The 12,806-nt window shown below is 44.1% G+C and overlaps 1 protein-coding gene across 6 annotated transcripts in view; it reads right to left on the minus strand.

Annotated features, from left to right (window-relative positions):
* The window catches only part of HECTD4 (HECT domain E3 ubiquitin protein ligase 4), a 189,978-nt gene that overhangs the window by 60,356 nt on the left and 116,816 nt on the right, over positions 1-12,806 (minus strand). For all 6 annotated transcript variants that reach the window (XM_042962746.1, XM_042962744.1, XM_042962745.1 and 3 more), the window contains 11 exons: positions 12,588-12,692; positions 11,999-12,087; positions 11,444-11,619; positions 9,194-9,329; positions 8,941-9,082; positions 8,674-8,840; positions 5,540-5,686; positions 4,741-4,925; positions 2,306-2,459; positions 1,103-1,383; positions 694-883 (listed from right to left, as the gene is read on the minus strand). In XM_042962746.1, the coding sequence (XP_042818680.1) occupies positions 694-883; positions 1,103-1,383; positions 2,306-2,459; positions 4,741-4,925; positions 5,540-5,686; positions 8,674-8,840; positions 8,941-9,082; positions 9,194-9,329; positions 11,444-11,619; positions 11,999-12,087; positions 12,588-12,692 (1,772 nt within the window). The remainder of the gene's footprint in view (positions 1-693; positions 884-1,102; positions 1,384-2,305; positions 2,460-4,740; positions 4,926-5,539; positions 5,687-8,673; positions 8,841-8,940; positions 9,083-9,193; positions 9,330-11,443; positions 11,620-11,998; positions 12,088-12,587; positions 12,693-12,806) is intronic.

The following is a 12,806-nucleotide window of genomic DNA, read 5'->3' on the forward strand; positions in this document are numbered from 1 at the left end:
CTGCCCGGCCTTATTGGTTCATACAGTAGCCCAGGAGTGCTTCCAGCTGCCATGATGGCAGACAAGGGACCAATTATGAGGAGGACACCATCATCCAATCATTTATCTGGAGAAAAAAGTCTTCCGCCTGAGACATACACAGGCGTCCTCAACTCCCTCGTGTGCTGTGGTAGGCCTTCCCATCGCCCGGGCTCCCACTAACAGGGCCCCGTGGGTCTGTAATCTTTGGACAGTAAGTATATTTGTACTTTCCCGTCGAGCAATCATACCATTCACCTTCAGTGAATTAAAGTTTTAAAAAGTTTCTCTTATTTCTCCACCTCACAGTCAATGGTATCCTTAAACTGACCAATGGCTGAAAGATGCCAATAACTAAAACCAGCCTGCGTCATTCCTTCTCGAAGCCCAAATCACACTGCAGACTCTCCACTGAGCACAAACAATACATTCTCAACAGGGCGTTTGCTCTCTGTTGGGTCTGAAGAAACAGTACCGAGTCACGGATAACAGCTTGCACTCTGTGGTCAGAGGCCTGCGTCTGTGATTCAGCTCTGCCTCAGTTTCTCCACTGTAACAACAGGGATGACAGGAATAGCGGTTGCTTCTTAGGGTTGTCAAGAGGGTGGAGATAGTTGATGTACATAAGGGGCTTACAGGGTCTGAGGACACAGAGCTATTACAATCATCAGTTACCTCAGTAACGGCTGGAGGACCTCATGGGACGACTGGTCTTCCCGCTTGTGGATAAAGATAGACAGCTTGCCATCCACTGCTTCACTCTCTTCTCCAGGATCTTTATCTCCTTTTAAGGAACTCTTGGGACTGGTTTTCGTCAACGTAGTGTCAGGTTCAGAAGCAGTTGGAGAGAGAACCGTCTGACATCCTTTAAAAGCAAACAGAAAAATCACAACGTTATTTGTGCAGCTCCCCGGCACAGGGCAAGCTCAGATTTTGGAGTCTCTCTTCCTCCCCGTCCCTTCTCCTCCTCTCTCATCATAGGAGGCGCAGCGGCAGCTACAGGTGATAGACCGTGGGAAGCTCAGTCTGGCCTGCCCCGGGAAGTGGGTGCCACAGCGCCCTGCTGGGACCGGGAGCTGCTCACCTGGGACCACGTAATCTGCCAGCTTTGCTAAGAGCAAGGAGGCTATCTTGGACGCTGGGTCGCTGGGATCCTCCTGCTCACTGTTTAGGGAGGGAACGGAGTAGCTCCACGGTGGGAGCTCCACGTTGCCACAGTCTTCCACGCTCATCAGCGGGAGCGCCGCCCGGCACAGCTGAAGGATGATAAGGACGAGCTTTGGAGATGGGCGCTGGTCAAGCAGCAGGGAGAGGAGTTTGGACACACAAGCTGGCTGGCTCAGGATGGCTTTACCTATGTGACTCCTGGAAAGAGGGAAGAAAAGGCACACGACACTGGGCATGTTGGTCTGCAGAAGCTCAGACGTGAGAGTTCCCTAAATGAGGACGAACAAACGGATTCACGAGGAAGACACACATTCGGCATTGTGTTTTTATAAAGGAGATCTGAATCTGAGCTTTTCTGTAAATATCTAATGAAGGCTCACAAGCGACCACTCAAAACGAAACATTTCTGAGCAGCTGCTGATGCCCAATGTTTACTTAATTGCGATGCTACAGTTCAGCATGATTCACAGGGCACTACGACTCTGAAATCCAAACTAGGAGACTTTCCGTTTAACCTTTTATTCCTTTTTAAGGGGTGCTTCAAGACCAAAGATACCACACAGTATTGCATAAGCCTCAACAGTCTGCAATCTGTCCCAGCTGAACCTGTGACATCTCAATGAGAAGAAAACCAAGTCGAGCAGAAACCAAAGAACAGCAGCCTTATGTAGACAAGCCGCTGTGGACCTCACCACTCACCCAGGATGTTATCAACCAACCGCCCCCCCGCCCCCCAGATTATCTTCTTTCTGAAGACACAGTATGAGAACATGAGTCAGTTACAGGTCCTGACTGATTATTCTTTACCTTGCTCTATGATGAGGGTAAGGACTTGGGGTTACTTAATGCAACTGTACCTACTTGAAAGGCTAGCAGCTGTTGGCAGCAAAACATTAAAGCAAATGATATCATCTTATAATGTAGATATTCACCTAAATAATCCTCACACTTTGGAACTACTATTTTTCCAATGCTTTTCTTCTCTATTGTTCTTGAAGCAGGAGCAGGTCAGGATGGCCTCATCATTTAGATGTTTCAAAGACAATCACCACCCAAAGGAACCCCAATCATTCAAGAGGAAAGCCGCTTTCTGCCACAGCTCCGGCTGGGCCTCCCATACCTTGAGAGATCATTGAGAAGACTAAGGACATCCTGGAGGGCATCGTTCCCGGCAGCCTGGTTGCCACAGCACTCAGTTGCTCGGGCAAGATGGTTGGTGAGAAGGCTGGACACCTGACGGGCCAGCCCTGAGTGCACGGCCTCTGTGGAGCCACCTACAGAGTTAAAAAAAAAAAAAAAAAAGAAAGAAAGAAAAGAAAAAGGAAAAAAAAAAAAAAAGAAAAAAGAAAAAGCAAGGTGAGAACCCGAGGAAGCCATGGCGAGCCTGCAGGCATGGTGAATCCTCCCTCTCAGCCTCCCTGCATTAAAGCCCTCCTCTTGCCCAATCTTTTCTCTAACCTACTCAGTATTCCATTAGCTACCAAAATAGTGTCTCCTCATTAGATAACATCTGCACGTAAAAAATAATGATTTAATGTTGGGACAAGACATTATTTTTAATGAAAACCGAATAGAATTCACACAAATCTAAGGAACATATTTTGATTAATAGGGGAGAATCACCATTTTCTTCCTGTGATGAAAACCTGTTGATTTTTATTTTGTTTTGAAAAAAAATTTTTAACATTCATTTTTGAGAGACAGAGTGTGAGCAGAGGAGGGACACAGAGAGAGGGAGACACAGAATCGGAAGCAGGCTCCAGGCTCTGAGCTGCCAGCACAGAACCCGATGGGGGACTTGAACTCACAAACCTTGAGATCATGACCTGAGCCGAAGTTGGACGCTTAACTGCCTGAGCCACCCAGGTGCCCCTAATTTTTTTTTTTTTTAAGTAGGCTCCACACCCAGCATGGAGCCCACCATGGGGCTTGAACTCCCGACCCTGAGATCAAGACCTGAGCTGAGATCAAGAGTCAGACACTTAACTGACTGAACCACCCAGGGGCCCCGAAAACCTGTTGATTTTTAAAACCCCCACCCTACCTCTCCTCAAACACAATTAAAGACCTTTTGGGATCTTTCCATTTTCACTGTAGATCCAGAGGTCCCTCCCCGCACCAAGCAGCTCTTGTAAAAAGCCACACAAATTAGCTGTCATTTCCTCAACTTTCTATGCTGTCTTGGATCCCTGTGCCTACACACACTGTTTATTTCTACATGAAAACGTTCTTTATCCTGTAAGAATAACTCACATGTCACCTTCTTGGGGAAGCTTTGCCCAATCTCTAGCATAGCTGGTCTGTAGGAACCTCTGTGCTCCCTCCGCACTTCACGTGCACCTAAAATATGGCACTGATCACACTGTAATCATTTGTTCATTGGTCTATTTCCCCCACTGCACCCTATTTCTTAAGAGTAAGAGCAAAGTCTTGTTCATCTTACGCCTGGCTCTCGACAATAAAGTGCACAGTGAATGAATAAATAGAGAAGTCAACAAGCTGCATACGCAGGCCTGGGATATTATGGGATATTCAACTTCACTTTTTCAACTGGATTGGTAAAAACAGAATTTGGAAATGGCACTTGAAAATGCAACTAAACCATTTCATAAGAGTATTTATTTGGAGACTGTTAGCAGAATTGACAAAAAGGAAATGAGGTATCTTTTCAATTTGCTGGCTTACTGTACTCTTTCAGGTGATTATCATTCCCCATCCCCCCACCTCCCCAGCCACAGCTTTACTGAGGTATGACTGACAAATACAAGTCGCATACAATTTAGGTGGTTCAATGTGCATTTTTTAAAAGGTCTACATGATTATAGATATGTATATATACTCTGAAAGGATTACGGCGATCTAGTTAATATCCACCACCTCACTAATTACCTGTGTGTTTGTGTGTGTGTGTGTGTGTGTGTGTGTGTGTGTGTTGTGTGGAGAACTTATTCACTTTGTAACTGGAAGTTTGACCCTCTGACCTACATCTTCCCATTTCCCGCTCCTCCTAACATTCTTAGCAGCCACCATTCTACTCCTGGTTTCTAGGAGTTGGCTTTTTTCTTTGTACTTAAAAAATTTTTTTTAATGTTTATTATTTTTGAGAGAGAGAGAGAGAGAGAGAGAGAGACAGAGTGCAAGTCAGGGAGGTGTAGAGAGAGGGAGACACACAATCTGAAGCAGTCTCCAGGCTCTGAGCTGTCAGCACAGAGCCCGACATGGGGCTCGAACTCACAGAATGTGAGATCATGACCTGAGCTGAAGTCAGATGCTCAACCGACTGAGCCACCCAGGCGCCCCACAGGAGTTTGGCTTTTTTAGATTTCACATATAAGCAAGATCATTCAGTACTTGTCTTTCTGTGTCTGGCTTATTTCATTTAGCACAATGCCCTCTAGGCTAGGATATTATTTAACGTCAGTGTAGCCATAAATTTCCAGAGAACCATGCTGACGAAGAGGCTCTCCTGAAATCATTAATTGATTAAACCCATAATTAAATAAACACATCAACAGAAGAAATCAATGAATTCTGAAACAGGATCCTGCTTCTTACCTTCTTCTTTTTCCCACTCAACGCAGCGGTTGGCAAGCACCTGGAACGCTGCCCAGGCCATCGTGGCTACCTTCTGTTTCTTGGTTTGTTTCTCACTGGAGCCGGACTCCGTCTGACTGCTCAAGCTACACAGTCGGTCCATGAGCTGCACAAGGCCACTGCGAACCAGGCACTTCTCTTCACTCCTGGGCCAGGCAGGAAGGGTACATGAAATAAACATAACTGACCAACCCTCAGGAAACTCTCACTTAAGATCCAGGTTATCAAAGGGGCAGAAAACATGCCAGTATCCTTCTTTACCGCCACATATATAACCAAACACAAAAATACTTCTTTACGGTGAGGATTTCCTTCATAAATAAGAAACTTCAAGTTCTGGCTTGTTCATATAGAATAGCCAAGTAAAAACAGAAGGTTGCTATAACAGAAAAAAAGTTGTATATTTCATCACGAGGGGATTCATAAGGGTACTGAGAAAATAAATGTGCATTTGCAAAAAAATTTTTGCTGAACATATTAAATAATTTCCTAGAGGCCTTTTTCTTTCCTTCAAACCTCTACTTTTTGACCATGTGATATAATCCCTATTGGCCGCTTTTGATCATGTAGGAATTCAATAATATGGAATTTACATAGAAACGCTAGGTGTCTGTCAGGAGGTAAACTCATTTAATCACAGTGATAGTGTCACCGAATAATCAAAGCAAAAAAACCCCAGGGAATTTTTTAATTTAGAAGTATTTTTATTTAAGCAACTACACTGCAATGCAATTCACCCACAGTAAAAAGCCTTGCTTACCTGGTATAAGGTATGGTACACAAGAGTCCGATGCTATTTGCACATGCGATAGGGTAACGAGCACACAGAGAAACCACAGAGGTCATGGTCTCGCCAAAGGCTTCCTGGACCTGCTCGACCATCCCACCACAGGTTAATTCTTCAATTCTATGAAACAGAACCAAAGTGCAGGCTTCCTGAGCCATGGCAAGTGACCGTGAACATAAGAGCAGGCACGTTCTGAGAAATCCAAGAGTGTCTAGATGAATCCCGAACTGAAGGGATGTTAGAGATCACCAGTGTTTCCCAGACTGCAGGACCACAGAAGACTGTTAGGCAGCATTTCTTAAGTTGCCTCAAACACAATGCCCATGCTCTAGAGAAGTGTGGGGAATCCTAGGCTAAGTCAAGTCAAGCAGGGTTCTCTACCATAGGACTACTCGGAGCCTTACAAGGTTAAGGTCCACAATAACTCTAAGAGCAAGAGAATGGTACCCAACATTTCCCAAACGTATTTAACAATGAAACCATTTGAAACAGGCCTGCAATATCCTATGCAGCACTGAATTCTGTAAATGTAATTGTACTCATGAGAAAATCAAGGCCCAAATAGATTAGCTAAGTGTCCTTGTCAAGTTCACACTGTGATTATTAGCAGAGTATGAGAATCCAATTGATATGAACTAAGACTTTCCCAGTGTAAAAACACAACCTGGGGGCGATTCTACAGCAATTAATATTAGTTGAAAACTGGAACTATCCGGAGTCATCTACAAAGATAGGCCATAGAATACTGTTTATAATAACAAAAATAAATAAAACCTAAGGATGAAAAGTAGGGATTGAGCCATAAATAAAGGTTCGGGAATACGATGCAGTGGCTACACAGCCACTAGAGACATTACAGGAGGGATCTATGGTTAGAATAAAGACAGAACAAATACACTAGAGTGTTAACAGGTTTTATCTTGAGATGCTGGATTTACAGGTGATTTTCTACTTTACACTTTGGGATTTTCTGCATTTTTTCAAATGTTTGACCTATGACATTAACGATTGACGGAAAAAGGAATAATGCTGCCAGGGTTGTGGAGAAATTATTCTGGATGGGGCGCCAGGGTGGCTCAGTCGGTTAAGCGGCTGACTTCGGCTCAGGTCATGATCTCGTGGTCCGTGGGTCCGAGCCCCGTGTCGGGCTCTGTGCTGACGGCTCAGAGCCTGGAGCCTGTTTCGGATTCTGTGTCTCCCTCTTTCTCTGACCCTCCCCCATTCATGTTCTGTCTCGGTCTCAAAAATAAATAAACGTTAAAAAAAAAAAATGGATAAGAAAAATTATTCTGGAAGTAAGCTGTGGTAGCCAGTGCTACTCACTGTGCCTTGTGGCTTCCCTTTGGTTGGATGAGCATGTGACCAGCCTGGCCAATAAGCCAGAGCTCTGACAAGGGGATGGACAGCTTTTGAGACAGCGGCCGCCTCCTCTACTGGGCTCCTGGGAGTGTCATGGGCTGGGGCGCACCTGCGCTGGACATGAGCAAGCACTGAAGTTTTGTTTTGTAAACACGGAGATCTGGGAGGGTTTTGCTTCCAAAGAATAACTTGGCCTCTCCTGATGGACACAGAAACTTCTCAAGATATTCATGCGAGCTCTTGCTAGTTAACACATTTTGCTCCAGCCACTGACCCCTGCTTATTGGCCAGAACTCCTCAAAGAGCTGTCAGGAGACACAAGCAGCCCCAAGCATCTACTCTAGGACCTGCAGACAAATGCCTTTTCTGTTTCTATCTGAAGATCTTTGAAGCCCAGTAGGGAGCAGTATAGAAAAACTCCTCACAAATCCAAAACGTTCTTCAAAGTTCTTATCTACGACTAGGTTTTTAGAAATTAATTTCGCCAAGGGGCGCCTGGGTGGCTCAGGTCACGATCTCGAGGTTTGTGACATCGAGCCCTGCATCGGGCTCTGTGCTGACAACTCAGAGCCTGGAGCCTGCTTCGGATACTGTGTCTCCCTCTGTCTACCCTTCCTCCATTGGCACGCGCTCTCTCAAAAATAAACATTAAAAAACAAATTTTAAAAGACATTGATCCAGTAAAATAAGCACAAAAGTACACAAAAATATAGGTGTAAGAATGTTACTACATCACTGCTATTAATGCAAAAATAAAGCAAAACAGAAAAAATGAAGGAGGGTAAGAGAAAATGAACCATGTGTCCACCAGAAGGGGATGAGTTAAATAAGACGTAGCCATCCATATAACAGAGGTCCATGAAGTTCTTAAAAATGATAAAGCAGGGGTGCCTGGGTGGCTCAGCCAGTTAAGCATCTGACTCTGGATTTTGGCTCAGGTCATGCATCTCACGGTTCATGGGATCGAGCCCCATGTTGGGCTCTGCGCTGACAGTGCAGTCTTCTTGGGATTCTCTCTCTCTTTCTGCCCCTCCCCACTCATGCAGGTGCTTTCTCTCTCTCAAAACAAACTTTAAAAAGAAACTATAAAGTTGGGCACCTGGGTGGCTCAGTTGGTTAAGCATCTGACTTTGTCTCAGGTCATGATCTCACAGTTCGTGAGCTCAAGCCCCGTGTCAGGCTCTGTGCTGACGGCTCGGAGCCTGAAGCCTGCTTCCGATTCTGTGCCTCCCATTCTCTGCCCCTCCCCCACTCACGGTCACAGTCTCGGTCTCTCTCTCTCTCTCTCTCTCTCCTTAAAAAATAAACATTAAAAAAAATTTTAACTATAAAGCAGATCTTGAAGTAATGACATGAAAAGAGATATATCCAACATATATGAGCAAAACAATTCTCATAGCAGTGTTCTATTGTAGTGTAATATAATCTGAATTAAGGGGGAAAAAATCACACACATACATACTTCTGTGTACAAGGAGAAACAGCCATTTATGTGTGTGTAGTTGATACAACAAGCTCTTAGTTAACAGGGTGGAATTCAGAAGAGGAGGAATAAAGGGACTTTGTTACACATGCTGCAATTGTTAAAAACAATTGTGGAATACTTTTACAAAAATAAAAATAAAGATATTGTTTTAGGGGAAAACGTTAGCAAATACCCCTGTCTAAAATACGGCCTCATGAATAATCTTTGGAATGCCTCTTGCACACTCCAGACAGGATGGTATGAACTAATAGAAACAACTAACCTGGGTCCTCCCTGAAGGACCATCGTCACTGGACCCACGAGGTGCGTCACACCCCCAACGCGCACAGCAGCCGTCAGCAATTCCCGCATGTGCACTAGGGCCTGCTTGCGAGTATTTCCCCTCCGCCACCTCGTCTGTGCAGCCAAAAGAAAGCTGCTGCTGGACACCTGAAATGCATGAGAAGGAAGTCCACCTGACTCTTGCTGACTGCCACAGGCCCCCATGCCATTAGGTGGTATTCCTCTGTATTCAGCAAAATGGACATACAGCTTGGTCAGGGTTGGTGCCGATGAAAGCAAACAGCTGCCCCAGCAGGACGCTGTAGGTGGGCTTGTCCCTGCTGTCCTCGATGGCCAGTGACTGCAGGAGTGTGAAGGAGCTGCTGCGGTGGCTGGTCACGTGGCGCCGCCTATGGGAAAGCAAAACAGCGCTAGATCACAAAACCAGAAATTCAGGGAGTGTGTTTTGATGACTGTCTTCAGCTCACGTGGGAATCCAACCTTGGCCATTAGTCATTTACCTCTGATTTGCTCGAGTAAATTCCAAATCTTCATTACCAATCATTTCCAGGTCAGAAGGAGCCGACATGCTGCGAAGAAAAACAGGCTGCCGCACAGCATGAGATATCACCTTTGTTTCTGAAGCTGATTTACAAGCTGAAACAGAAAGCAATAAAAAGGTTGACGTATCTGCTATCTGATTTGTAAGGACAGCAACAACAGCTACGCTATCAGTCTAAGAAAGATACTCTTTGCTTTCTAGGAGACTTCAGGATTCTCTAGGAGGTTCTAATCCAGCCAGCATTGCACACTGGTGACTTTTAGGCCCATTCTTTAAAATCAAGATATTAGGGTTAGAAAAGCATTTTAGTGTGAAAAACTAGAATCTTTCTTATTAAATTGGGTTTCAAAAAAAGGCTGAAAGATTTAATTTCATAAACTCTCAATGTTCACCTTCATATAAGCGTTCTAAAAAGCCAGAGAGGACAGAGACAGTAATTTCTAGAATAAAAAATTTCTTAACTGAAATAAATCCAAATACTGGTTTTTTGTTTGTTTTGTTTTTTTTTCAGAGACAGCCTTTGTTCCCCCTTTAATCCCAGATTTATTCAGCTGATTTACTGACATTTGCTAGTACCTTGGCTTTGATCATAGTTGGTGCGAGTAAATATCACACTTGAGCTAGAATCCGACTGGCCCTTCCTCTAAAATATACTCCTTAACGCTATCCAGGAAACTAGTTGTATTATAGAAGAATATTTAATGGAAGATGACAAAACTACATATTAAGACCATCTAAGAAAAAAAAAAAAGTCAAGGTTATTTTGAATTGGTCTTACGAATGGTTAGGGGCACCTGGATGGCTCAGTCGGGTAAGTGTCTGACTTCGGCTCAGGTCATGATCTCATGGTTCATGAGTTCGAGCCCCATCTCAGGCTCTGTGCTGACAGTCCAGAGCCTGGAGCCTGATGCAGATTCTGTCTCCCTCTCTCTCTGCCCTTCCCCCACTCATTCTCTCTCCCTCTCCACCCCCCCCCCAATAAATAAAACATTAAAAAATTATTTAAAAAAGAATGGTTAGACAGCTTCAGTCTTAAAAAATAGTTTTTGAAGATGTTATTGCTCAGCAAACTATTGGTTCATGATCTCTGATGGAAAGAACCTCTTGGAAAGCATCATCAGCCTTACTGGGTGGTTAAGTCTTTCTATAGGACCTTGAATTAACCAAAGCTCAGTGTGACTAAGGACGTGGTCAGCACACCGTCTCAGTATGTGATCACACTACACACCCTGGTACACATCCCTGGATGTTCTCAGCCAACAGTATCCTTTCACTAGGGGGTCAGAAACCTGAGTCCCCCTGGACTTCTCTCCCATGCGAGGGGAGCCCTGGGCCCATCAGCTGGGATGAAAACAGTTTGCTTGCTTGGCAGGGTCCATCGGGTTAGACAACACAGAGTCTCCTGTTTATTCGTCCTCTCTCTCAAGGTAAGAAATAACACTTGTTGGGGTGCCCGGGTGGCTCAGTCGGTTGAGCGTCCGACTGTGGCTCAGGTCATGATCTCACAGCTCATGGGTTCGGGCCCCACATCGGGCTCTGTGCTGACAGCTCGGAGCCTGGTGCCTGCTTCGGATTCTGTGCCTCCCTCTCTCTCTGTCCCTAACCCACTCACATTCTGTCTCTGTCTCTCTCAAAAATAAAGAAACATTAAAAAAAAAAAAAAAATTAAAAAAAAAAAAAAAGTAGTAACACTGGTCATTACAGGCTATGCCCAGTGTTGGGGATCAGGCTTAAGAAAGAAGATTCATTGATTTTCCTGAGGAATGTCCTTTCAGGCTAACAATTAAAATGTGACCAGGAAAAAAAACAGTGAAACTGATGTTAGAAGGTTCCACATAATGACTATATGTGCAATATAAACTCGGCTTTAAGAGGAAAATGTGATGCATTACAAGATTCATAATGTTGACTAATTATGCACATTACTATGAAAGCAACAAGCCCAAAACTAAAAATCCACGTTACTGGGCTCCCAAGATGCTCCCAAGAAACACCGAGTAAGGCAGGTGAGGAGGCACACCTGACGCTCAGACGGACTCACAAGCCACCACATGAATTCGATGAGAAAGTAAAAGGTAGAATAAAAAAATGCTGAAATTTCTTTTTCTCCTTCCTATGAGAACACAAGAGTGATTTCTCTTTAAGGAGCTGGTGTGTATTTTCTACAAACGGGCTAGTGCAGAGAGCCCGTGCAGGGCTGGCTTTGTACCCGGAGTTTCTGCAGGGGTCCCCGAGATGCTTCTTGTGAGGCCAGACTGGGCCGCAATGGTGACATGTAACAGCAGCTCGGCTCGGTTCATCAAACTCTTGACTAACGTCTTCGTTTTAGCCAGTGGGTGCGACGGTTTCTGAGTAAGAGAATTCACTTCTTGTAGGAACTTCTCCCTGGAAGGAAAGGCTAATGTGCATTTAGTCGTTCTCAGCTTCACCGAAACCCAAGTTTCGTAATTATAAGGATACGAGAAGATAGGGGGAGCCCAAGCCAAAGAAAGCTGAGAAATATCGCTCCCCTTCCCCCCTTCCCTATCAGAGAGGAGCAGGCTTGTCAACGGACCAGTGTCAGCTCCCTTTGCCCAGTTTCAGATGCACCTATGCGGACTTTTGAAGGCTAAGCTAAAAATTTCCATGTTTACAAACTGAGTTCCAACTCAAATATTCAGTGAACGCATCAGATTTTTAAGAAGTATCTCCTAAGAGTATACGTCATCACAGTGTAAGCATCACAGTAGTAAATTAGCTTTGTGTAGTTATTAACATCACTAACCTCAGTGACAGGACCATGTTTTCAAGATCATTTCCATCAAAGGAGACTTCCTTCATTGAACACAGAAGTTCTAGTTCTTTCATTTTGTTCTAAAGAAGGAAAAATCAAGAAAAGATGGTAGGCAGGATCTGCAAAAACTGAGTTTTACCGTTCATGTTAAAAGGAACAGAGAATTTCAGGGGTGGGGAGAAAACCCACCACCTCTGGTCCCTATTTGTACGCCAGAGCACATTTGTAAGTAATTATTTGATATTTTAATGATTACAGATGGCACTGACTACTTTCTGGGGACTTCTCCAGTACCTATAACTGCCTTTTGTTTTTGAAGGCTTGGAAGCAAAATTTGACATTGCTGGTAGCTTCCTGATAAAACTATTAATCAGTTAAGAACAGCCTAATGAATAATTTATTATTTGTATCATTGATACGTTGATCTAATCAATCTTATTTAATCTCTGTCAAGAATGGATACATTTTGGTGTGTGCGACATCTCAACAAGAATCATTATTTGGTCTCTACACATACATGATATATACCTTTGCACTGTAAATACCAAAGCCCCAGTGATCGAGCCTACAACTTGCTCACCTCATTAAAATGGTAATCATAGAAGAAGGGCATGTTGTTCTCCAGCTTCCCCTGCATGGCGTCATCAACCTCACTTTGCCATTTCTGTTCCAATTCTGCAACACTCTAATAGGTACATTAAAAAATAAAACAATGCGAGAATAGGGACAAAACTAAAACAAGTGCTATCTGCAAATTTGGAAATCTTAGTCCTAATGTTTCAAAACTTCAGGTCACTTT

Source organism: Panthera tigris, chromosome D3 (genome assembly GCF_018350195.1).
Source record: "Panthera tigris isolate Pti1 chromosome D3, P.tigris_Pti1_mat1.1, whole genome shotgun sequence".
Taxonomy (NCBI): domain Eukaryota; kingdom Metazoa; phylum Chordata; class Mammalia; order Carnivora; family Felidae; genus Panthera; species Panthera tigris.